Consider the following 26,829-nt stretch of genomic DNA (forward strand, 5'->3'; position numbering starts at 1 on the left):
TCCGCTTCAGGTGCCATTTATGGTCCTTATACACACACAATACGGTAATATTACGTTGAAGCACAGTGCGTATTACTACGCGAGGCTCCTCGGTAGCCGTAATGCTCCGACAATCCATCAAGCGGTGCAGCTCCGTAGCTTACCAAAGTCGTACTAAAACATTTTTTGACAGATTGCTGAGCGCCGTGTTCCACATAAAATCGGTTCGCGGTCATCAGGCACAACCAGAATTCATACATAAGGCGCGCTGTCAACTTTTGAGAAAATGAAAGGATTTTAGGCTGTGCAGCCCCTGTGGGCTGCATGGCGTTAGCGTGGTTAGCTCGTTAGCACGTTGACGCCGTCCAGCCCCACGCACGGAGCGATGCGCAGTAACTCGTTAACGGAGATTTGCCGTGTTCATCTTATCGCTGCCTGCAGGTGAAGCTATGGGGGAGGAGGGGGAGTTGTGTTCAGTGAAGGATAGGCGAGGCCGAGTAACGTTGCGTAGAGACAAAAGTGGACGAAAGAGAGGCAAACTTCTGGCTCCACAACTATAATTATAACGTATATATCGATATAAAGGATATGGTCACATCTTATATCTAATATAAAAATATATCGATATTTTTAAAAAACTCGATATATCGCCCAGCTCTATGTCCATCCCTGTATTAACAAACATGCCATATTGGCCCAGTTTATTTTTCTTATCATTGTTTTGAGGAGACCAAAAATAGCATTTACATTTTCTGTTGTACAGTTTATTTGCTGTTATGGAGTTCTTGTTACTGAAGAAAGGTGATACAACCTCAAAAACGTGGTTGTCTCTAGATTTAAAAAGAGAAAAAAAGTCCAGTAGTTACACTATATAAAAAAATAAATGCACAATTTAAAAAACAAAATTTATAGGTAGGTATATCGACTTCTCATTAAATTATATGAATTATTATGGCTTTGTCTGCCATAGTGTTTTTCTTTAAACTACTTAGGAGCACTTTTACTGGCAGTCGGTGATGTCACTGAAAGGCAAGGTTCTGTTGCCATAGTCTCCTGAGTTTATTTTGAAAGCTAACTTACGGAACTCGCTTAAACAGCTTAGGAAAGACAAGCGCACACATTTGAAGAAGTATTCCCTCATCACGGTGACATTTTCACTTTTAAACGGTCTCAAAAATTAACATGAAAAAGGAAACGAGGAAAAATACAAATTCAGGAGAAAAGAAAGATCCAGGAGATCAAAGTAAGTAAACAAATACATCAAATCTGGGTAAAATCCCTCAAATAACAGAATCTACTTTTCTAAAAATGTTGACAGTCTGTGTATAAAATGAAACATTTGAATCCTACCCATATGGAAAAGATATATATAAATCTTATAAAGTTTGTATCTGTCTTGTGTGAAACTTGTATGTTTTGGATACTTACTAAAACAATATATGAAAGTAATGAGAAAGTGGCCACTTTCATGAGTAAATCATATAAGCCTGATATGATTCACTGTATGAAGTAGGCCACATCTTATGCAAGTCTTTTATAAATTTGTACCATTTCTTTTCCATATGGGTATGTTTGACTGAAAATAGCATAATTACAACACGTCTAATCAAAGAAAGGTTAATGGGGCACTTTGTCTTTTGGTAAAATAATGTGACAAGTTTATTCTTGGACTCAGCAGTAAAAACAGATCAACAAGTGTCATGAAGATCTAAGTCTTAGTAGACCTAGTATGGACTCGTGCTGCTCTGTTTTTTATCAAAAGGATAAACTTGTTATTATAATTTAACCAATACTTCCTAAAATGGCATCAAAATCCTTCCAGTCCTGATGTCGAGCACTCTTTTTCACTACTGTGTTGTTGTTGTTGTTGTTTATAGACTCTAAGAGCAGGATGGCTAAAAGAAAGGCCAGTCCTGAAAAGAAGACCCCCGTAAAAAGAGGGAGGGTCACTGAGCAGGCTGCTCCTTCCACCAGCTCAGATACACACCAGGTCAAAGCAGTGAAGCGTAAGGCCCAGCAAGATGGAGCGGGCACAACCAGTGCACCGAAGAAGATTAAACTTGCTGAGCCTACGAGTGAAGACAGGGAGCAAGCGTCTTCCTCCGTGGACACTGGTAAAGGTAGGCTAATTAGTTGAGTGAGGGGTAGATTAAGTGCACAGCTGGTTTCTCGGTTTAAGATATTAGTGTTTGGGAGATATTTTTCTGTTGTACAGTTCATTTGCTGTTATGGAGTTCTTGTTACTGATGAAAAAAAAGTGTATTTTTTGTTTCAAAATAGCTGATCTGCTCTATGCCAACATCTGCGAACAAATATAATTCTATAAAGTTGGTCTATATAGTGTGTAACTGTTGATATAGAGCGTTATTAAATTTATTGCTAATGCAATCATATGGCACGTTGACTTCTAAGGAAATTTTAGATGGCACTTATCATCAGAAAGGTTGCTGACTCCTGGGTTAGACCTTCATATTAATTTTTTTTTAAAACTTTTTTAAGAACGCATTTTAACATTGGACTCAAAAATAAATAAATCCCCCGCTAACAAAAAAGGCTCTTCAAGTGCCAAATTGCTTTATATTTCTTCACTTAAATATACGGCCGCAAGTAGGGCTGACATGGGCCCCAGGTTTGATGTGTTCTGCCGTAAACTGGACAAACCAACATAAGGATGGAAGCCACTGTGGGACTTTTTCAGTAAGTTGAGCATGTGTTTTATAAGTTAATCAGTAAATTAACACCAATAGCTAGTTAACCCATAGCTATTCACACAAATGAATAGCTATGGGAAAGGTGATACAACCTCAAAAACGTGGTTGTCTCTAGATTTAAAAAGAGAAATAAGGTCCAGTAGTTACACTATATAAAAAATAAATGCACAATTTAAAAAACAAAATTTATAGGTAGGTATATCGACTTCTCATTAAATTATATGAATTATTATGGCTTTGTCTGCCATAGTGTTTTTCTTTAAACTACTTAGGAGCACTTTTACTGGCAGTCGGTGATGTCACTGAAAGGCAAGGTTCTGATGCCATAGTCTCCTGAGTAGGGATGGGTACCGGTGTCCGGTGCCATGATGGCACCGGTTCTGACATAAACGGTAGTAACCAGACCGAAAAGCAGCGCACATTTCGGTGCTTTATTTCGGTGCTTTTTTTTCCTGAGCTGTGATACACGTCTAGCCAATCATTTTACGTTTCCGAGGATAGTAGGCGGGTCCAGGTACGTGCGTTCTTTTAGAGCAGAGCTACAGATTAAAAATGTCCAAGGCGAAGCGGTCAAAAGTCTGGCTGTACTTCACAGCAAAATATGCAAACTCAGCAGCCTGCAACAAGTGCTTTAAGCTGATACTGTGATACTGTCAAAGGAGGTAACACCTCGAATCCGACGAAACACCTAGCGACGCATAGCGTTTTTTTAAAGCCGAGAAATGCGCCGTATTTGATAGCTTGCTGCGAGACCTCACACCGAGCACATCTACTGCGGGTGGGTTGCCTGTTATGCAACATCCCCCAAAAACACGAAGAGGAGAGTCCTGGCCCCTAGCCCTGCCAGTGTAGCAGAAATGATGACGGATGATGATGCAGCAGCAGCCGTTCTTCTCCGCGTGAGTAGCTTAATGTTGTTCGTGTGTAATTTACGTTGAGTAGGCTAACCACGTTATTACATTAATGCATGTAAGGTGAACTAGCAAACATCATCATAGCTACATGCAGCTGTCCTCTTGTTTGATGGCAGATACTCGCTTCACCCTGGCCAAAAAGGCTAAAAAGACCAAAGAAAAAGTGGAAAACAGTTAAACATGAGAGGTTTAGGACAAAGTTTGTGTTTTTTCCATTGATTAAGCACTGCTTCCAGCCAAGAGTGATGCCATATATGCCCCATAGCTGCAGAAAAGGCTAACATTGTTATCTTTTTACAAAAAACAGCTGAACATGAGAGGTTTTTGGACCAATTTTGTGCTCTCCATTCTTTAAGCACCGGTTTGAGCACCGTTTGAGCACCGGCACCGTTTCAAAAGTACCGGTTTGGCACCGGTATCGGATAAAACCGAAACGATACCCATCCCTACTCCTGAGTTTATTTTGAAAGCTCACTTACGGAACTCACTTAAACAGCTTAGGAAAGACAAGCGCACACATTTGAAGAAGTATTCCCTCATCACGGTGACATTTTCCAAGGTCTCAAAAATTAACATGAAAAAGGAAACGAGAAAAAATACAAATTCAGGAGATAAGATCCAGGAGATCAAAGTAAGTAAACAAATACATCAAATCTGGGTAAAATCCCTCAAATAACAGAATCTACTTTTCTAAAAATGTTGACAGTCTGTGTATAAAATGAAACATTTGAATCCTACCCATATGGAAAAGATATATATAAATCTTATAAAGTTTGTATCTGTCTTGTGTGAAACTTGTATGTTTTGGATACTTACTAAAACAATATATGAAAGTAATGAGAAAGTGGCCACTTTCATGAGTAAATCATATAAGCCTGATATGATTCACTGCATGAAGTAGGCCACATCTTATGCAAGTCTTTTATAAATTTGTACCATTTCTTTTCCATATGGGTATGTTTGACTGAAAATAGCATAATTACAACACGTCTAATCAAAGAAAGGTTAATGGGGCACTTTGTCTTTTGGTAAAATAATGTGACAAGTTTATTCTTGGACTCAGCAGTAAAAACAGATCAACAAGTGTCATGAAGATCTAAGTCTTAGTAGACCTAGTATGGACTCGTGTTGCTCTGTTTTTATCAAAAGGATAAACTTGTTATTATAATTTAACCAATACTTCCTAAAATGGCATCAAAATCCTTCCAGTCCTGATGTCGAGCACTCTTTTTCACTACTGTGTTGTTGTTGTTGTTGTTTATAGACTCTAAGAGCAGGATGGCTAAAAGAAAGGCCAGTCCTGAAAAGAAGACCCCCGTAAAAAGAAGGAGGGTCACTGAGCAGGCTGCTCCTTCCACCAGCTCAGATACACACCAGGTCAAAGCAGTGAAGCGTAAGGCCCAGCAAGATGGAGCGGGCACAACCAGTGCACCGAAGAAGATTAAACTTGCTGAGCCTACGAGTGGAGACAGGGAGCAAGCGTCTTCCTCCGTGGACACTGGTAAAGGTAGGCTAATTAGTTGAGTGAGGGGTAGATTAAGTGCACAGCTGGTTGCTCGGTTTAAGATATTAGTGTTTGGGAGATATTTGTGTGTATGATCTAATACGCTGATGTGCTTTTGCTGTTTTCCACATCTGCAGACTGCAGTCAAAACACAAAGGGGTGCACAAAAAATGGCAGAAACAAGTCTGCGGGAGACAGCAAAGAGTCACCCAAGAAAAAGAAAAAGGACAAAACCAAAAACGTCGTCCAAAATCCAGCAGCCGACCAGCAACGTAAGTAGCAAGCAGCTTGGCTTTTATACTCAGGTGAAGAGCAAAATGAACATTTAGGGTACAGCAGAGAGTAATTTGTGTCACAGCTGTAGTAAAACAACATTTGGGTCTTTTCAGGGGAATACCAAGCCAGATATGTGCAGGAGCACCATCTAGGAAATGGCGGCTGTGGAGCAGTGTTTGCTGGCTACAGGATAACAGATCATTTCCCAGTAAGTGTTCAGATGGTGGGAGTAAGACAGGCAGTAATGCAGATAACGGATAATATCGTCAGCTGAGCATTAAAGGTGCCGTTTTACACCTTTAATGATGTCATACTGAGGAAATGCTCACCAATGCTCTGTGTCTTTTAGGTAGCCATCAAACACGTTCCCAAGAACAGAATCCCCATCAAAGTGACGGTAAGTGTGCAACACTTGAACTGTTTTTACATTCCTGGACTGAGTGCAGCGTTCACCTGTGAAACATCTGTTCCTCATCATCCACTTTGTTGTAATATATCAGGATGAAAACGGGAAGGAAGTCTCAGTGGAAGTGGCCATTTTGCTGAAGCTTGCAGCTGAAGCAGATGGATCAGTGGGAACGTCGGCTCCTGTGTCTCTGTTGGACTGGTTTGACTTTGGCACAGAGCTGATCCTGGTGCAGGAGAGACCTGTCCCCGCGGTGGACCTGTTTGAATACATAAGAGAAAATGGAGGATGTTTACCAGAAGGAAAGGCCAAGGTAAGTTGACTGGAAGAGCCTTAGACTGTACAGCACTGAAAGCACAGAGTATCAGAGAAGCATCAACCTGTTGACTCATTACTGTCTTTTTCATCTTTTCCAGGTCATTCTGAAGCAACTGGTTGATGCAGCAAAGGACCTGGAAGAGAAAGACATCTTTCACCGGGACATCAAGAGTGAGAACATTCTGATTGAGACCGGCTCAGATGTGCCTCGAGTTCGTATCATTGACTTTGGCCTGAGCTGCTTTGCTACGGAGCAATCACAGTTCTGCTTCTTCTATGGTAACATATTCAGCTCCTGCTCTTCACAGATGTAGCAATTTGTGCCTTTTGTTTTAGAAGAAATTGTAATTGTGTCTGTTTATTAGGTACACCTATCCACAGCCCTCCCGAATGTTACTGGGGCAAAAAATACAGGCCTGGACCCACCACGGTGTGGCAAATGGGAGTGGTGCTGTACGAAGCGCTTCATGTGGGGGACTTTAATATCATGACGTTCATTGAAAACGAACTGAAATTCAACGAGCATCTGTCCCCACGTAAGAAAACATCACACTTCAAGATTCACTGATGGCTTGGATCACTGGAACTATCATCTTCATCTTTTCTCTCCTTTCTTTCTTTCCAGACTGCCGGAATTTCCTGGATGCGTGTTTAACCGATGTCCCGGAGAAGCGCCCAACGCTGGGGGACCTCCAGCGTCACCCCTGGCTCAGATAAACCCATCTCTCACACACACACATTTCATATATTATCATATAAGTGTGATACGTGACCTAACTTTCTTTTTTTGTCTTTCTTTCATTTTTTTGGTTTTTTTTAACAGGAAAAGGTTGTTTTTTGGGTTTTTTTGGCCAATTCTAAATTTTGCTATCCTGAAATTCCTGTAACCCCCCCAGCCATCCCAGGAAAGGGGATCTCTCTTTGAATTGGCTTTCCCGAGGTTTCTTCCCATCATTCTGGCCCCCCGGGGAGTTTTTCCTCGTCTTCATAGAGAGCTTGGGCTGGGTCAGGAGCTTCATCAAAATTGGCCTTATTTGATTAGGTTAATGTAATAAAATTACGTTGATGTAATCAAAATTAGTAAAAATCAAAAGATTTAACTTAAACTTCCATTAAAACTTGTTTAACTCAACTTTGCTGAGAATACTCTTTCATTACCATGTCAAGGATTGTTTTTTACTCATGATGCATTTTGACAAGTAAGAAAACTGAAAACTCAATCAGGTTAAAGTATGCACAACGAAAGTCACACTGTCACTGCTCTGAAGACTTGCATCTGTTGCCCTAACCTCTAATGCGTCTCAACAGATTTCCTGGATCTAACAGAGGTTGCAACAGTTTTTCCTTCCCACTGTTGCTGATTGTTTGCTCATAGTGGGCTCTCTGATTGGTGGGATTCATTTTCTAATAGTATAGGGTCTCTGCCTTCCAATGTAAAGTGCCTCTAGACAACAGATGTGACTTGTTGCTATAGTTAAGGTTGAATTGAATCATTAATGTCCATTCAGTAGTGAAAATTTTATATTTCTTAATAGGGGTGGGTTTTGATGATCGATTTATCGATTAAAATCGATTCTGGCTTGGATAACGTGATATCGATTCATTAAAACCTGAATCGATTTTTAAATAGAAATTTATTTTGCCCGAAACGCCAGAATCTCAGGTTAAACCTCACAAAATTTCTACAACCACCAAACTGCTAAAACAGTAAATGAGAGCAGGTACACGGATTCTGCACAAAGATGTAAACACAAAACGTGGACCCGACGGATCAGAATCACTGAGATGTGGCTTTCTCACCCGCCGGCACGTACGCTTAGCTGTGTCTCTAATCAAATCTCTGTAACTTTGCTCTGCTTCACTTCGTTTTTGACTGCACAATATTTTTAATGTCATCTGCTATAAAAACCCAGACCAAGTCTCGCAAGCATCAGCTTTCTTTTTATAGATATAAAAATATAGATATGTACTGATAAGTGATCAGAATTATAATATTTCTGACTGTCTGAGGCAAAATTTCCCTGATTCAAATCGAATCGAAACAAATCAAATCGTGGATCGAATCGATTCGGGACCTTGTGAATCGGAATCGAATCGATTCTAGAAATCAGTGACGATACCCAGCCATATTTCTTAATATCCATCTATACTCAATGTGAATTCCATAAATTTAATAGAGCTGTTTGACTGATCACCTAATGTGTGACAAAAGAATCCACTGTGATGCTAATGACCGTCTGCGCTCTCGTACCTGTCTGTAAAAGTTGGCCTTGTCTCTCTCACTCTGCCTTCTCTCACTCGTTTCCCAGTCCAGTCACGCCTCTCTCCTCTGTTGCAGAAGTTCCAGCCTGTGCTCTTCCTGTGTTCCACATGCCCGACTGTTTCTCTGCCCCCTGGTTTCCCACGTCACCTGTGCAGAGTTTCTGTTAATGACCGTGCTCCTGTTTAAGTTGATTCCTCTCATGAATAAATCTTGTAAATATTTCAAGTGATCGAGTCTGCTCTTAGGTCCAACTGCACTCTCATTTCCAGTTTGTGACATGGGCTTTTCTTTCTTTCCTTTGCATTATTGTCAGGTCTTTACCTTTCAATATAAAGTGCATAGGAGGCAAACGTTGTTGTGATGTTGGCGCTACATTAATAAAAGTGACTTGAAATTGAATAAGTGCAAGAAGACACAGCTGAGCTCAATCTAAATAATAGAGCAATTGAAAATAAAACTAAAGGCAAAGTACAAGAGACAAAAAACTGAAAACAGAAACTGAACTAATTACACACAGAGACAAGAGACTAACACTCAACTAGTCATAGAAACACAGGGGAGGTTACAGCTAATCAAAACACACCGAAATATCAAATTCAAAGAATTCTTCCCCTCAACCACAACCGCTCACAGCAGATGGCTGCCCCTCTCTGAGCAAGACATGTCCGTCAATGCACATATTAAACAAATATGTAGGACTGCTTTCTTCCATTTGGGCAACATCTCTAAAATTAGAAATATCCTGTCTCAGATTGACGCTGAACTAGTTCATGCATTTATTACTTCTAGGCTGGACTACTGTAATTCATTACTATCAGGAAGTCCTAGAAACTCCCTGAAAAGCCTTCAGTTATCCAAAATGCTGCAGCAAGAGTCCTGACAGGGACTAGAAAGAGAGAGCAGATTTCTCCTGTATTGGCTTCCCTGCATTGGCTCCCTGTTAAATCTAGAATTGAATTCAAAATCCTGCTCCTCACATTCAAGGTCTTAAATAATCAGCCCTTATCTTATCTTAATGACCTTGTAGTGCCATATCACCCTATTAGAGCACTTTGCTCTCGCACTCCAGGCCTACTTGTTGTTCTTAGAGTATTTAAAAGTAGAATGGGAGGCAGAGCCTTCAGTTTTCAGGCCCCTCTTCTGTGGAACCAGCTTCCAGTTTGGATTCGGGAGACAGACACTATCTCTACTTTTAAGATTAGGCTTAAAACTTTCCTTTTTGCTAAAGCATATAGTCAGGGCTGGGCCAGGTGACCCTGAATCCTCCCTTGGTTATGCTGCAATAGACATAGGCTGCTGGGGATTCCCATGATGCATTGAGTTTTTCCTTTCTAGTCACCTTTCACACTCACTATGTGTTAATGTGATATAATTTGAAGCATGCGCGGTAACGATATATATCGTGATATATTCTTTTCCACAACGTATTTTCCACGCTATAAAGCACACTTAAAATCCTTTAATTTTCTCAAAAATCGAGAGTGCGCCTTATGTATGAATTCTGGTTGTGCTTACTGACCTCGAACCGATTTGGGCGTGCAGAAATCTGTTAAAAAATGTTTTAGTACAACTTTGGTAAGCCGCACTGCTTGATGGATTGTCAGAGAATTACGGCTGCCGTAGTAGGAGCTTCGCGGAATACTCTGGGTCCAAAATGCCGTCCATTTCAGGTCCCAAAGTCAAACGAACACAGAGTTAAAAACGGTCTAAATTCTTTAATCTTTAATAAAATCATCATCGTTGCTGCTTTACCAGGTGTAACAATTAAGTTTAACATCCAGGCATCCATGAAAACAGAAGTTATTAAATTTAACGGAGTTAGAAGTTAGCAGGAAGTTAGCTCGCTACTTTCCTCCTAAACATGACATACCATGTTCTGACAGAGATTTTTGAAACTAACTAAAACGTACAGCTCTGCTACCACTTCCGACATAAATGAAGACAGAAAACTAAACAGCAGTGGCGTTTGTATGGTTACTGAAGTTGGACTACCTGGAATATAATGTTGTGCTACGCGATTGCTAGCGACACAGCTATGTTAGCATAACATTAGCACAGTGAAGCTGGAGGATGAACGCCAACTTTTTTTCCCACTCGATAAAGGTTAACGTGACGGATTCTGGTGGTCAGGGACAAATGCAGTCGCATAGCAGGATGCTATACACGGGGCAAACTTCAGTCAGGAGAACAACTGAGATTATTCATCCACAATACGAGGTTAGTTATTAATATACTGCAACAACATGGGAATAGAGCAGCTGCGAGAGAATTCAACATTAATGTATCAATGTTACGGAAGTGGAGGAAGCGCAGTTTTTGGCTTTCCCCATATTTCAAAAGTGCTTCATCTCTTTGCTATGACTGTGAGCATAATTTGCAGATGATAATGGTTGTAGCCACTGCGATGCTTTCGACCAAAACAGGCGCAGCTTGATGACATCATCAACATCCGCTATCATGATAGAGCGGTATAGTCAAAATCTCTATCGTATATCGTTTCTATCGCAAACCCCTAGTTAATAGACCTCTCTGCATTGAATCGTACCTGTTATTAATCTCTGTCTCTCTTTCACATCATGTCTTTATCCTGTTTTCCTTCTCTCACACCAACCGGTAGCAGCAGAGGGCCGCCCCTCCCTGAGTCCTGAGTAACCGCACATAGCAGCTATAGCATCACACCTAGCATCAGCAGTACCATCTGTAGCTTAGAACATTAAACACTTATTGTACTTACTTATCTTGTTGTTCCTTACAGTAAAACAACACAATACATTCTCACAGTTCCCGACTGTATTGGTGTTTTGTTTAGTTTTTTTCAAATGTTTCTGAGCTTAATCGGCGGGAAAAATACATTGTCTAAACTTAACAGGTAGCTAACGAAAGCGAGTGACTCACCGGGACAAATAACTCCAACACAAGTAACTCGACACACGTTATTCCCTTTGTGGTCAGAGTTCGGGGCCTAATAAAAGAGTAGCTTATTAGCATTGATATGTAAAAAAAACAAAAACAATTTGGTCTCATTATCTAGTTTGCAGCACTGCATACTTTGTTGAAAAAACACTTGACCGCCATTATTGCGAAGCTCTCATAGGAAGAGACAGCCAATGCTTCCTGCGCACGAGACACAAGGTCGTAACGCAGCAAGACTGCATCAAAGCGCCCCCTTGTGACAATAATAGGCAATCGTTTTAGATGACAAGAGGGGAATTTGCAGCCCTGTATTTTGCATGGGTTAGACCAGGGGTCGGCAATCCTGGGCACTCCTGCCACACAGCTGGCACGCGAAGGGTTAACTGATGGCACGCCACCCAGTGAATTAATCTGAGAAGGTGTATTAAAAAATTAATGGCCGTGCCAGCGGAGCACATCGCAAATTAACTCGCGTAGACACATTAGTTGTACTGCTTCTTAATGACGGTATCTAAACTAACAACCCCATGTACCAGATTCAACTTGTAGTTGGCTAAAAATAACGTAGCCTACCAGTGAGAGGGACTTTGCTAGCTGGTAGTTTTTTCAAGCGATGTTGAAATTTCCACATTCCGACACTTCAAAGGCTTCAGGAGCTCTCCGCTCAGCGCAGCATCAGCACCGCGGAAATACACGGATACATCCGTAGACTCGAGCAGAATTCACAATGCGTTTTCGGGGCTTTTAGGTGTATGGACCAATGTTTTCTTTTATGATCAAACCAGAAAGCTTTAATGAGCAAGTGGATTTGGGTATGGAATCTAGCTGGACACAGATGACATTGAAATGCAGCTGACTGAACTGAAAAGGTTGACTCTGTGGGGGTCAAAGTTTGCAGAACTACGAACACAGCTGGAATCCATAGGTGTGCCTGTTCATGGAGCTTGCATTTTCACCTGCTGGACATCATTACCTGACAAGTTTAACTGTCTTCAGAACATTGCAGAGGCCTTATTGACAGTATTTGGCTCTACATATCCCTGTGAGCAGATTTTCTCTCACACGAAGAGTGTCCTCAGGTAGCCGTCTGAATGCTGGACACTCGGAGACCTGTTTCTCTTATCATTGTTTTGAGGAGACCATAAATGGCATTTGCATTTTCTGTTGTACAGTTCATTTGCTGTTATGGAGTTCTTGTTCTTAATAAAAAGTGTCTTTTTTTTTTTCAAAATAGCTGATCTGTTCTATGCCAACCTCTGCGAAAAAAATATAATTCTATAAAGTTGGTCTATATAGTGTGTAACTGTTGATAATATAGAGCGTTATTAAATTTATTGCTAATGCAATCATATGGCACGTTGACTTCTGAGGAAATTTTAGATGGCCCTCATCATCAGAAAGGTTGCTGACTCCTGGCATAGGCTATTTATAAAAGTTGGATATAAACCAGTATAAAAGGGGCCTTAATGGTTTGATACCACACAGTAAAACACTCCTGAGTTCACAGCCTAGTTTGAAGTGTTATTTAATGTAAAATGATGTTCACTGTGTAAATTATAGACAGTGAAGCCGAGTATACTTTAGGGTGAGTATACCTCGACAGCTTGCTTCCCTGCCTGAGTTTCTTAGTAAGATGCCTCTCTCATCACATCCAGTTCCACAGCTCCAATGTTTGTGGCATCAAAGCAGGGTGTCATAAACTATTTCCAAGATATTTCCATCTACATATCCACCCTTAAACATTTATTTATTTAAAATTTGACAAAAAAAATTGGTTTCAGGAGATCTCGAGTACATAATGGTGCATGGTGAATCACAAGTGGACTACATGGATCCGGCCATAGATCACCTTGCTGGAGCTTTTATTCTAGGCTTCCTCTCTGGACTGTCACTCAAATGCTTTCAGAGCCTGAACTAAATAACTATCTTCAATTGAAATGTATGGACCCTGTTTCACCAGTGAATAGAAAGCTTCCAGTAGCCATTTTATGTGCAATATGAAGTGGTTCTGTGGTCTGTTTGAAGGGAAAACATTTCTCAGAAAACCTTTTTGTAATCCTAGTTGTGCTGCTGAGTACTGCAGCAGCATGCCTCGAGTGTATTGATCATATGAAACACCCAGTCTCTATTGAGATGAGATGAGATAGCCTTTATTTGTCAGTTGCAGGTCTCGAGATGACAGACCTTGCCGACCGTACATACACTACACAAACATCACATTGGGGAGACAGGTTAGGCTAGGTAGCGAGGAAAAAAAACATCGAAATGTGTAACACAGAGGGATAATACAGGAATGCACAGATATCAACACACCATAACACAATAAACACAGACAGCAACATGGGAAAGAGTTCCAGTGTGTACATCTGATCTGGGACCGCTGCAATCTTTTGACTGCGCCTCCAACTGACCCGATGTCCACATCAGAGGGGAGGTAAGCGTTGGAGGTGGCGTTGGATCCGGGGTAGGGAGGGTGATCCGTCAGTGAGTGCTTATCAGTATCAGTATATGTATGTGTGTGCGTGTCCAAAGTTCAGCTGAGACAGTGTCCTTCACACTGCCAGGCTTAGTAAACAGTCTTCCAGCCAACCCAGGTGGCCTTGCATGGAATGGGAAGGAACAGACTCAACACAGTCGTTATCAGGGAGTTTTTGTTGAGCTCGGGCCTTGAGCCCACAGCTGGCGCCGAAGGGGTAGCCGGATTATGATAGTAATCTTTCTTTCTTTGCGACAACTCATGAGAATTTCAAAGCTGTTCTTTAACACTCCGACACTGGTCTCTCAATCTCCTGTTGGAGAACCGCGAGCTTCCCGATGATGGTATCAAACTTGCTGGTGTTTTCATTCTTTTGCCCAAACAGCCGATTCTGAGAACTCACAACTGCAGTGAGCCATTCCACGATGCAATCCAACTTTCGCCCAAGGGTGTTATTTTGAGCAGGCCTCTCCTTGATGTATCCCAATATATGTTCAGAGGTGTTATTCTGAGTATTTACGGCAGCTGTAAGCGTCTCCAAGGTCTTAACCATTCTGCTTTCCAGCCCGTTCTGAGAAGTCGCGCCTCGTCCCATCGTTTCAATTCCAGCGGGCAGCCTTGGGGGGGGGGGGGTTTGAACAGCCGGTTCTGCTGTCTTAATTCTTCGATAAGTCAGGGCCAAGCCAGCTCCGATCAGCAAAAACCCTGTTATCATGGTTCCGAATAGGTAGATATCTTCAGCGTCCTCGATTGACAGTCCCGCCAGGCACACGACCCTCCATTTCTGCCACCCGTCCATCGTGTATCCGGCAGGGAAAGTCCCTCCAGGGCACTCGGACTCTCCCGAGCCCAGACTTCTTGTTGAGAAAAGGGTGTCAATAGCATTCAGAGACCAGTTGATCAAATCCATAATTCTCTTTAGGTTTTAGAAACAGAATGTGAGAGTGTGTTCCAGGGAAAAGTAATACAAGGACATAAGCAGGGAAGATAAGGGAGAGGAGAAAAAATGCATCCACCTCCTCCGAGAGCCAAAGAAGAGAGGCTCTCAGATTATTATTTTTGAAGATGCATTTTATCTAAATTGCCTTTTTCCAACACTGCATGCAATACAATCGTAATCTGAGCCGCTGTTTTATTAAACGGAGGACCCAAATGAAGGAAACAGGAGGCTGGAACACTGAATGCTTTAATGCTGAGCTGATGAAACTCGTGAATCCAGGGAAAACACGAAAAACTCAAAGGTAAAGGTGGGAGGGAGACACAATAACAAACGAGCAAGGAATAAACAGAGCTATAAAACACAGATAGTGTTGTCAAAACATAAAAATAAGAACCAATACTGTGAAAAACAAAAGCCATGACAGTTTTTCTTGCCTTTTTCCAAAAATGAAAACAAGAACACCCAGAGAGTGCTATCCTAAAGCTTTGATGTTTTGTGCTGATTTTAGCACTGGTAATATGGAAATGTAGTATTATATTCATCTTTTTGTGTCATTATAAAGTTGTATTGAAAACATAATGTTTTAAAGAGCTCAAACACAGAAAGTGCTCATTTTCTCTTAATGACTAATATATTATTTTAAAGTTTGGAGATGATAGACTGGAAACTAAAGCTTTTACCTAACTCCTGTGACTGTGATCGGTGATCTATGATCATGAAGCATTACATACTAAATTTGTGTATTTTATTATCTTTACCCATATGACTGGAGAAGAATTAGTTGAAATCTTTGTCTTCTATAAGCTGTAAAAAGTTGAGATTTTAAGATACATTCATGCAGCGTTTTAATTTTAAAAACTTTATGGTGTCAATGTGACATCAGTGAGACATACTGAGACATAAAGTGTTGCACAGCTCTCTGCATGCCCTTTCATATGATATCTTGCATGATTTTTCAAGGTTAACTTTGACCATGGATGCTAACAATGAAAGTCAATGTCAAACGCTTAGCCAAACTAGTAGGTACCCATGTCCCTCAAGTGAAAATGGTCCAAATTTTTACTGATCCTCACATTTGGCTTAGCCTTGACCTGATTTTCACCTAAATTCACCTCAGTTCATACCGTTATTGATATCTACCATCACTCAAATGTGTAAAAAGGAGATCTTGAAAACTGACAGACAGACGAACAAATGGAAACGATTACACAGAACCTCCCTTCCGGGATAGAAAAAAATCAATCTGAATCTTCAGTGTCAAGTTTAATTGTGCGTGTTTAATATACAGTATTTTATGTCATGGAGGCCACACTTTTACAGAGGACAGCCAAATAAACAGCAAATCCATGCCCCACATTCCTGTAACATTCGGACAAAATAACAAAACAGTATTAATACAGACAGAATACAGTGGCTTGCAAAAGTATTCGGGCCCCTTGAACTTTCCCACATTTTGTCACATTACAGCCACAAACATGAATCAATTTTATTGGAATTCCACGTGAAAGACCAACACAAAGTGGTGTACACGTGAGAAGTGGAACAAAACTCATTCCAAACATTTTGTACAAATAAATAACTGCAAAGTGGGGTGTGCGTAATTATTCAGCCCCCTTTGGTCTGAGTGCAGTCAGTTGCCCATACACATTGCCTGATGAGTGCTAATGACTAAATAGAGTGCACCTGTGTGTAATCTAATGTCAGTACAAATACAGCTGCTCTGTGACGACCTCAGAGGTTGTCTAAGAGAATATTGGGAGCAACAACACCATAAAGATCAAAGAACACACCAGACAGGTCAGGGATAAAGTTATTAAGAAATTTAAAGCAGGCTTAGGCTACAAAAAGATTTCCCAAGCCTTGAACATCCCACAGAGCACTGTTCAAGCGATCATTCAGAAATGGAAGGAGTATGGCACAACTGTAAACCTACCACGACAAGGCCGTCCACCTAAACTCACAGGCCGAACAAGGAGAGCGCTGATCAGAAATGCAGCCAAGAGGCCCATGGTGACTCTGGACGAGCTGCAGAGATCTACAGCTCAGGTGGGGGAATCTGTCCATAGGACAGCGATTAGTCGTGCACTGCACAAAGTTGGCCTTTATGGAAGAGTGGCAAGAAGAAAGCCATTGTTAACAGAAAACCATAAGAATTCCCGTTTGCAGTTTGCCACAAGCCATGTGGGGGACACAGCAAACATGTGGAAGAAGGTGCTCTGGTCAGATGAGACCAAAATGGAACTTTTTGGCCAAAATGCAAAACGCTATGTGTGGCAGAAAACTAACACTGCACATCACTCTGAACACACCATCCCCACTGTCAAATATGGTGGTGGCAGCATCATGCTCTGGGGGTGCTTCTCTTCAGCAGGGACAGGGAAGCTGGTCAGAGTTGATGGGAAGATGGATGGAGCCAAATACAGGGCAACCTTGGAAGAAAACCTCTTGGAGTCTGCAAAAGACTTGAGACTGGGGCGGAGGTTCACCTTCCAGCAGGACAACGACCCTAAACATAAAGCCAGGGCAACAATGGAATGGTTTAAAACAAAACATGTCCATGTGTTAGAATGGCCCAGTCAAAGTCCAGATCTAAATCCAATCGAGAATCTGTGGCAAGATCTGAAAACTGCTGTTCACAAACGCTGTCCATCTAATCTGACTGAGCTGGAGCTGTTTTGCAAAGAAGAATGGGCAAGAATTTCAGTCTGTAGATGTGCAAAGCTGGTAGAGACATACCCTAAAAGACTGGCAGCTGTAATTGCAGCAAAAGTTGTTTCTACAAAGTATTGACTCAGGGGGCTGAATAATTACACACACCCCACTTTGCAGTTATTTGTAAAAAAAAATGTTTGGAATCATGTATGATTTTCGTTCCACTTCTCACGTGTACACCACTTTGTATTGGTCTTTCACGTGGAATTCCAATAAAACTGATTCATGTTTGTGGCTTTAATGTGACAAAATGCGGAAAAGTTCAAGGGGGCCGAATACTTTTGCAAGCCACTGTACATTTCTGCCCGCAAGGCAGCAAACAAACCACAACAAAGCTCATTCGAATCAAGCAACAGGCCACCGTTTTTCTTTTGCATACAATAACACCCATCATGCAACTGTGCACACGTTACTATTTTCACCTACTGGAACATTAAAAAAACGAGGGAGCACGATATTTATGTTAACGCTGAACACAAAGGTTTTGCGGCCGCCTGTGCTGACGCCGAAATGTCACATCAGACAGAGTCTCAGAGTTCCCGAGAGTAACACTGAAGTCTCCTAAACCGTTTCACTCAGCAACGCTGGTGCACAATGTTATACCATTCAAAGCTGAAAGCATGACACATATAATCTCCCTCAAAATACTTGGTTTCACCTGTGATCGCCATGACAACATAGCACAAAATGTCTATGCAACGTTGTGGTGCTGCAATAACATGCTCTCAGCGTGCGTGTAGATGATGGAGATTATGTTTAATAGGAGACGATGAATCTAAATACAAAGCTGAACAGCTGGTGAGGATGCGTGACCACCACATATTATAATTTATGTACACAGTTTGCCTCCTTTCATTGCCAGAGTAACGCTAATACCTACCAAAGGTGCAGACGTGAATTATGGCTTTGAATGCATCAGAAAGTAAGTATATGGGGTTTTTTTTTTTTAAGTTCAATACAACATTGAGAATATTCAAGGTCGATGTGAGTTTTTCAGATTGTATGACTGTCTTTGAATGTACATCACTGAGATTATTGGTGTCTTTTAACCTAGTCTCCATACTTTCTACCTGTCTACCTGAGATTAGCAAGTGATTTCTTTCTCTTTTTTCACAATTTCAGTGCATATGTTGACTTAAACATGTAAGCAATACAAAATGAAGGAGATTTCTTGTATAGACAAAAGTGGGTATAAATATTGGCAGGGAAAATGGCGAGCTTTAAAGAAGACAGCTGACACAAAAACACATCAAGATAAAATCAAGTTAAAAATAAATCCAAAACACAACCAAAGGAGGAAAAACTAAAGGGAACAGAAAAAAAACAGGTAAGAATCACAGGAGAGAAATGAAGTCAGGGACCACAGAAAAGAACGAGGGAGAGGCTGTGGTTGCATTTGAATGGTCACTTTTGCTTCCTGAGTGTAGTGGCCCAAAAACATCTAAATGCCATCTATAAAAAGAGCTGATCCAATTCTCTAAATACTAACCAAAGGCTGTCCAGTGCTTTTTTGTTAGCTATTTTAGCATACGATCCACTGGACCTACTTTTGTTTACATGACTCATGTAAACAAATGATCAGTGTGACCAATTAGGAATGCCCATTATCATGTAAACTGGCTGTGTGTTTTCCATCTTGTGCCAAAACTTGCTGATATGCTGATACAGTTATCTGTGTGTTCACAGGACTCTATGCAGTGCTGTGAAAAATTAAGTACAGCCTCACTGCTTCAATAGGAATTAGAAGGGTAAGAGCAGCCAGGCATCGCTAGCAAGTGTGATCATCTTTATTAAAGCAGCAGTTTTGGCAATTTGTTTTTCTTGAGGATTCAGGTGAGGTCAGACAGTGCAATGCTTAAGGAAAAAACAAAAACAAGAGCTACATCTCACGTTGGTAGTGCAATCAGAAAAAGACTTTTAAAGAAAAACCCTCTTCTCTCTAAAATGAACATGACAGCACAGCTTAGGTTTACAAAGTTGCATCTGAACAAACCATAAAACCCGTGGAACAATGTCTTTGGATAGATGAGACCAACGTGGAGATGTTTGACTATGATGTGCAGCACCATGTTTGGAGAAAGCCAAACACAGCATAACAACTAGAAGAGTAACGTTTTAGGCTTCTTCTGCAACCACAGGACCTGGGAGCATTGCAGTCACTGAGATAAACCATGGAGCAAAGTAAAGCTAACTTGATAATATATTTATTATAACGTGTAAATGAGCAAAGAAAATGTCTGAAATTGTTACCATTTGTTCCAGGAGAGTGTTTCGTACACACAAATGATTTGTTTGTGTTCCAGACCTCGACCTGATTGAAACGCTTATATATGAGGTATTGGAACCGAGGAACAACAAAGGTGAGGAAAAGACAAAGTAAAAGCAACGGGAAAGAACCCATTAACAAAAAGACGGGAGATTGAATAAACCAAGAGAAAGAGAAGCAAAGACAGACAGATAAGAACACACACATGTAAGAAAACACAGATGAACCCTAAGTAGCATTAACAAAATCCTGCAAAGTGTTTTGCTTGTGCTGTTCACAACTGTCACCCTATTGCACAACATTTTTTATACGAAAAGCATGAAAAATGCCAACAAAAAGTGATGCCACAATGTCCATGTTTGCGCCCCCCCTGCTTTCTGTCCAAATAGACAGTTGGTGTCTAGTGGACAGATAACCCTCGCGTGCATGCATCCCTTCTCATCAGTCTGTGGCATCCTTCAGTTTCTACAAGGCTTTGTCAGCATTAACTGTTACAGTTGTTTCCCAGCCATCGCTTCAATTCGCCCATGGTCTCTGGTCACCGCGCCGCTGCCAATTTCATCATTATTTGTCCCGACCCCCCACCTACATTGAATACACCTCCTGCTGCATGAGATGGATTTAATCATGGTCATCATCAGCCTCACACTGTGCGGTGTCTACTGGAGCATTGCAGTGAATATGAAAGAAAAAAAATATGGGATGAGAAGTCTTCTAGTTTGAAAATACAAGAAATCAATCAAAAGGTTATTAATGATAGTTTTTTTCATTTCCTGTTTTGACCTGTGTATGCATGAGACAAACATAACATCAATTTCTCGTCATGTCACAGTGCTATTTAGATCTTTGATAGTTTGTTTTTAATGTTTTCACCTCTCACAACCCAAAATCACTTTTGGATTAATTCAATTTCGGGTGTAAGAAAGATAGAAATTGTTTCTTTTTTCCCCCTCTGTGCATATTCTACAAATCCTCTGGCTAGATGACAGCAAATCAAAGGAAAACCAAGGAAAAATACTGCAGCAGGATGGATTTCAGGTGGTCTGCGGATAAATATGACGATATTTTCACGCTAAGGTGGGTTCAGTTTCCCTCTGAGAATCCATCCTTGTGTCCTGAATGGTAAACCAAGGTTGTTAAGACATATCTTACAGCAACTGATCCTGTTAAACTTGAACATTGGATTTTTTTTTTCACAGAGACTGAACTTCATTGCTACCCTGCCAGCCAGTCTGTGAAGGTTTTCTTGTTTTTTTCCATCACAATACAATATAAAAAGATGTTTAAGTAACATGATGAATGCTTTATCCATTTGTCAAGGCTCGGGGACATTGTTTTTAACAAACATCAGGAAGGGAAATCAAATAAAAAACTGGCGTGAAAAGAGAAAAAGCATGTGTGAACGTGGAGCGGTTGCTTTATAAGCTTCAGGGGAGAAAAAGTCACATCTTTCAGCAATTCACAGTCACCACAAAAGCCACTCCACACCCTGCTGCTTTTGAAATTACTGGCCCAGACTTACAGATCTGAGATTACCAAATGTTCTGCCCTATTTGATGAAGCCCTAGAAGAGATTTAACCTCAAAAGGCAGGACATCAGTTAGGCTTGGGGCTTAAGAGGTTAAACAACTCAGTTCAGTCCAGGATTGTCTCCAGTCAGCTCACAGCCACAATGGGCTCCACTGAGAGGATGTCGGTCCTCCCTGTGAGCGCCTGCCGGGCAGTGAAAAGCACATGTGCATCTTTCAGGTTGTGGGACTGACTTGAAGAAGGGTGACTCTGCTGTGAGGAAGCTTGGACCGGGTGTGACCAAACGTTCCTTGGCCTCGAGGAGTCCTGGTTGTCGGGCCAGGCAGTTCTGTGACATGGAGCGTGAGGTACTGCAGGGCGAAGCTCCGGATCCAAGCCGACCACTGCCCGTCGTCTCTTCCTGCACCTGTCAACGAGGAGCTGGAGCTCCTGACGGAAAGTGGGGTTCAGACAGCAGTAGATGAAAGGGTTGTAGCAGGTGGAGCTCATAGCTAGCCAGTGAAAGCAGAAGTAAAGGGCATTAGAAGAATGGATGGCCTGGCTGGACAGCAGCACCACATAGCAGTTGAGGGGAAACCAGCAAACGGCAAACACTCCGACCACCAGAAGCAGCATCGCCAGTGTTCTCCGGCGCTTCCTTCTCTGCGTGGCATGCTGAGCTGTTGTGGTGTCACCGATGGCATTGTGGCGCCACAGTCTACGGGCCACTATGGTGTAGGAGGCAGTGATGATGAGGAGGGGCAGCAAGTAAAGCAATATGAAGGTCAACAGGTCAATGTACTGCCAATAGACATCTGACGGCTCTGGGAAGTCTGGGACACACAGGCTTCGCTCTTTCTCCTTACTGTCAGGAGAAAGACAGAAGACAGAAAATACTACAGTACTGTGCAGAAATCTTTATATTTTGTCAGGAAAAATGGGAAATAAGTACAATGATTTATCAACATGTGCAAACATAAATGGAAATACAGATTATATATGGCAAAACAAAAACCTTGAAGCTGTAATATTCTAACCAGCTTCTAAGTCAATGATTGACTGTACGACCACCTTTCATTAACCCAGCCTGAACTCTCTGGGCAAGGTTTTTCTCATTTAAATAAGTAGTCTTCAGGAATAGTTCTCCGGGCTTCTTGAAGGACATTCAAAACACCTCTTTGGATGTTGGCTGTTCTGTCACCATGATCCCAGCCTGCTTCAATAATGTGGATGCCTGGGCTCTGGAGAGGCCAATCCATGACTTACAGTGTTTTTCTATAAGTCATCAATTCGAACCCAAAATTTCTGATTGGATTTCTTGATTTTCAGTGCAGGTCTGGTGTAATGTGACATGCCAAATCACCCTTATCCTTTCAGCAAGAATGGCTTCTTGACAGCCACCCTTCCATTTTCTTATGAGGTTTCAATGAACTTCAGTGAAACTGAAAGGGACACATGCATCTCTCAGGTCATGAACAGTAAAGCAGCAGGTCTTTGTTAGAGATTTTCCTATTTTTAAGGACTTGACACTCAACTGCTGTAGATGGTTTTTTTAGGCCTGCCACTTTTTTTTAAACTCTCATCCAGTTTCCACATCTTTTTAAGGACACACCATGAATCACATTACTAGTTCAAAAATAGTAGTTTATGTCTATCAAATATTATTATTTTTGCCATTTTTAACAAATTCAATTAAAGAAAATAAAACACATGATGCACTTTTGTGACAGGGTGCTGGTTAAAATAAAATAAAGTTCCTAAAATTACAATTGAAAATTGGTTCTTTGTTCTTAATGTCTCTCATGTATAGATACACTTCTGGGTCATCTGTTGAGTAAGGTTCCTTTATATGTTTGAATGATACATAGTACCGTGTTAAGTAACAAGTACAAACATTCCTCTGAAAATGGTCAGGTACAAGGACTGGGCTGAAAATGAGTGAAAAATCAGCCGGAGTCAGAACCAGACACAGAGAAGCTGCATTCAGCTTTTATGCTCCTTATATCTGGAACAAACTCCCAGAAAGCCTCAGATCAGCTGAAACACTCAGCTTATTTAAATCCAGGTTGAAGACTCACCTGTTCTCAGCTGCATTTGAATAAAAATAATAATAATAATAATATTTTTTTTATTTGTTTTTGTTATTTAATGTCTCTGTAAAGCACTTTGAATCACCTTGCTGTTGAATTGTGCTATATAAATAAACTTGCCTTGCCAATATCCAAATAAAAACTCTGACGGACCTTCAGAAAGCCTGGAGAGCTAAACCACTTTAAATTTACAAGAAAGTCTGACTGGTGGTGCAGCTCGAGCCTTTACCCAGTACTGTATATTAATAATCATTGGCTATTGTTATTTCATAGAGAAGTATGAATTAAAAAACAACAACATTTGTCTCTGATCCACTGAGTTTATTAGTTCATAGTTATTTTAAAGTTATTCTAGCTCTTCACTTTTCATTGTTACCTGATGTTTTTTTAAACCAAAGAGTTATTCATCATATTGTGTATGACTTTCATCAGGATAAACATTCATCAGAGCAGGAAATATAGGATACAAGTGCATATATTAGTAATACTTAAGCCACTTCCTCCCCTTTAATCAGACATGAGTGCATGGGGAAGGGACCTCTGACAAATATCTGCAAACATTTCTTTGGTTTTATCCACATTAATTTGGAGGAAAAACTGGTCACACCAGTTAATGAATTCATTAAGAACTCAGCCGTGATCTTGCTTCACACCCCACAGAAGGCTCACAACCACAAAGTCTTTGGTGTATTTAAGGGCAAATCTTCATCTGTGTTTGCTCTGATTCTCACTAGTATGTAACTCAAAGCCCAGTGGAATTTGATGCTTTTTGTTAAAAGCAACCACACTGTGTGTAAAATGCATATAAAAATTTGATAAGAGCCTAAAACTGGGTGAAAAGGGAAAGTGCACAGATGAATACATTTTCACAGAGTAAAATACTAAGAGATAAAAAAGAAATTCTTTGTATACGATTAATTTCTGCTTGCACAGAAATTTGAATTCTGAACTCTGGGAACGCGTGACTTGTTCTCAATTAGCTAATCAGTCTCCTTTGTAGATATAACTCCTGTGTAGCTCTTCCAATTTGCCAGACTGCTTTTGTGCTACCAAGTTGAGCATTCCAGTTTTCATTTTGCTTCTTTGACTTTGTTGTGTCGACTTTTGGCCACTGTTTTCGCCTACTTTCTGTAACTCTTGTGACTAAGTTCGTTCTTTTTAAATCAGGCCAATATTTCTTTTTCGGATTTTTTTCCCTTTAAATCTGACACAGAGCAAACCTGTTCCACATCCATCAGTACATAAAGTAGAGAACCTCCATCTCCATAGCTAACCTCACTGAATTGTGCCTCTACATAATGACTGTGAATCATTTTACCTGTATGTAAAGGTCAGGAGTTTTTGGTAGATTGCATGTGGGAGGGAGAAGCAGCTGGCCATTATCCAGATGACGGCGACCCAAACACCACCTTGTGTAGGAGACATGCGAGGCCTCAAAGGATGCAAAATCACCTGAGAATCACCACACACAGATCAAAGTCAGTGCAAATGCATACACTTCAGATCAATATCAATCACCAGTCTGTGCCCAGGGAAGTAGAAAGAAAGATTAGAGTATGTTTTTTTACAAGCGTGGCTCCAACTAGTCGAAAACAGCGTAGTATTGCAGTATAGCCAACTGCTGTTTCTCAGCCTCTGGCTGTTTTTGTTTGTGCCACAAGCCAACTACAGTGTGGAACGTAAGATAATAAAATGTCACAAGAGGAAGGTCTCGGTGTGTATTTAGCGATGAGCAGATGTGTGAGTGAGGAGGCAAAATGTCCCTGATACACAGATTAGTCAGGAGAGCAAGTGAAAATGGAAGGAAACAAAAGCTTTTTGTTCACTTCAGTTCAATAAGATTAAAAATACTGGCCAGATACTGTGCCTTCTCCACAACAAAAAGCATGACATAACTGTTGAAATACACTTTTTTTTCCCTCCTTGAATTAAAGTTTTATTTTGGTCAAGTTAGGCAGTCACGCTGCCTCTTGGTCAAAAAGTCCTTGCAAAGTGTACAGAGATGGTTTGGCTCATTAAGCTGCTGCAAACACAAATACAATCCCACTCAAAATAAGGATCTCATCCTTCTTGCTTTATCTTGGGACCCATATTATGGAGATTCAATGTGTTTCATAAAGACATGCCAGCTGGGAGAAAATCTCTAATTTTGGCTCATCAAACTAAAGTTGTTCGTGTTTCTCGGACCGAGCAGTTATAATTGTCCTGTTCTCCCCCGGTGCTGGTTTCTGTGCAGCAATTCAACAATGAAGGCCTGATTTGTACAATCGCCTCTGAACACCATACGTTTGGATGTGCCTGCTAATTAAACTCTGGGAAGTATTTATGTGCGCTCTACTCTGTGGTGATTGGCAATTTCTGAGCCTGGTAGCTCTGATGAAGTCATTCTCTGCAGCAGAGGTAATTGTTGGTATTCGTATCTCTAATATGACTCCCTTCTATTTGATGTTTTTCCGGACCACACCCAAAGAAACTTTCATAACTGACTTTTTCCACACTTGCTGACTGTTACGTCTTAAAATACCAATCAACTGTCTTTTGTCTTTGCATATTTTAAAGGCTCTTTTTAACTACTGTGGTTAAGCAGAGCTTAAATGTGCTGTATACCCAGGAGTTATGGCATAACTAATGGATCCTCTGCACCACTTACTGGACATACAACTGAACACTTTCTCTAATTTATGCTTCAGCTCCACTGCCACTAGGATACATAGAGAAAATCTTTACCATCTCACACAATAATGCCTGTATTCATTTTAGACCCAAGCTCTTCATTTTGTCATATTTAAATTTCGGTTTGTTTAATCGCTTTTTCAAAAAATGATCTTTTACCCAATTACACCATCCTTCCCCTTATCCAATTCAGTTGAAGCCTTTCCCCGCTGTCATAGGGCGAGATGAGAGGTACACCAATCTGCCAGGGCTAACACAGAGACATGCAACCATTCACACTCACATTCACGCCTACGGCCAATTTAGAATTGCTAATTAAGCTAAACCCCACTCTCCAGTTTCTCCAGCTCCAACTGTGTAAGCAGCAAGTGCACAGTACCATGCAAACTGGATTTGAACCTAAGACCTTGCTGTGAGGCAAAAAGGTCTTCTTACTCCCAAACTACATCTTCAGTGTAATTTGTTTACCTTTCTTAGCTTTTTTTACTCTGCGATGCATTAATATTGTTTTTTTGCCACAGTAACTTTCTAGATTTTTGGATAAATAAGCCATTTTAGTATCATTAATGTGGACTGAGACCTTCTGAAATAGTGTTCAAACACCTTCAGTTTTTGACTAATAAAATCTTACAGGCAGTTTAATACAATAAAATATGCCATCAGTCAGTTCACTTTTCATCTACTGCTGCCTGCTAGTCCTTCCGGAGGATTTATCAGTGAAAGTAAAGTCATCCCATGGTGCCACTTGCAGACTCTGCAAGCATCCTTATTTTCTTGTCATCACTCTCGTGCATACAGATGTCAATAAAGTTGCAGTATTTGTACTTCCCCTAATTTCCTTCGGGATTAATAAAGTATTCTGATTCTGATTCTTCAGCA

At 40.9% G+C, this 26,829-nt stretch overlaps 4 protein-coding genes across 7 annotated transcripts in view; 1 reads left to right on the forward strand and 3 right to left on the reverse strand.

The window, feature by feature from the left end:
- The window catches only part of cdk2ap2 (cyclin dependent kinase 2 associated protein 2), a 44,238-nt gene extending 38,336 nt beyond the window's left edge, over positions 1-5,902 (reverse strand). Inside the window, exon 1 of the mRNA XM_085459309.1 lies at positions 5,838-5,902. The gene's annotated coding sequence lies outside the window, so the exon portion shown is untranslated. The remainder of the gene's footprint in view (positions 1-5,837) is intronic.
- Positions 1-7,240, forward strand: part of LOC146707787 (serine/threonine-protein kinase pim-2-like) — a 174,938-nt gene extending 167,698 nt beyond the window's left edge. Inside the window, exons 1-10 of one of the 4 annotated variants that reach the window (XM_085459302.1) lie at positions 1,048-1,222; positions 1,857-2,099; positions 4,869-5,111; positions 5,246-5,380; positions 5,498-5,592; positions 5,734-5,781; positions 5,885-6,103; positions 6,207-6,387; positions 6,474-6,644; positions 6,734-7,240. In XM_085459302.1, coding sequence (XP_085315428.1) covers positions 1,162-1,222; positions 1,857-2,099; positions 4,869-5,111; positions 5,246-5,380; positions 5,498-5,592; positions 5,734-5,781; positions 5,885-6,103; positions 6,207-6,387; positions 6,474-6,644; positions 6,734-6,825 — 1,488 coding nt within the window. In that variant the 5' untranslated portion in view covers positions 1,048-1,161 and the 3' untranslated portion in view covers positions 6,826-7,240. Of the gene's footprint in view, positions 1-1,047; positions 1,223-1,856; positions 2,100-3,385; positions 3,590-4,180; positions 4,236-4,868; positions 5,112-5,245; positions 5,381-5,497; positions 5,593-5,733; positions 5,782-5,884; positions 6,104-6,206; positions 6,388-6,473; positions 6,645-6,733 lie in introns of those variants that run through there. The other 3 variants (XM_085459305.1, XM_085459304.1, XM_085459303.1) reach the window with 3 other exon arrangements.
- A 6,803-nt stretch (positions 7,241-14,043) lies between these two features.
- On the reverse strand, positions 14,044-14,670 carry LOC146707797 (uncharacterized). Its single transcript, XM_085460778.1, has one exon. The coding sequence runs from the start codon at positions 14,668-14,670 to the stop codon at positions 14,044-14,046; it is 627 nt and encodes a 208-aa protein (XP_085316904.1).
- Positions 14,671-21,306: 6,636 nt separating this feature from the next.
- gpr83 (G protein-coupled receptor 83) overlaps positions 21,307-26,829 on the reverse strand; it is a 44,299-nt gene continuing 38,776 nt past the window's right edge. Inside the window, exons 3-4 of the mRNA XM_085460892.1 lie at positions 24,596-24,729; positions 21,307-22,052 (exon numbers count right to left, since the gene is read on the reverse strand). Coding sequence (XP_085317018.1) covers positions 21,335-22,052; positions 24,596-24,729 — 852 coding nt within the window. The 3' untranslated portion in view covers positions 21,307-21,334. The remainder of the gene's footprint in view (positions 22,053-24,595; positions 24,730-26,829) is intronic.

Source organism: Copadichromis virginalis, linkage group LG6, assembly GCF_057382275.1.
Source record: "Copadichromis virginalis isolate Kocher_CV1m ecotype Utaka linkage group LG6, C_Virginalis_male_GT1.1, whole genome shotgun sequence".
Classification (NCBI taxonomy): domain Eukaryota; kingdom Metazoa; phylum Chordata; class Actinopteri; order Cichliformes; family Cichlidae; genus Copadichromis; species Copadichromis virginalis.

Excerpts from the sequence above, each read along its gene's own strand:
- LOC146707797 (XM_085460778.1), bottom strand. The coding sequence starts at position 14,670 with ATGGATTTGATCAACTGGTCTCTGAATGCTATTGACACCCTTTTCTCA.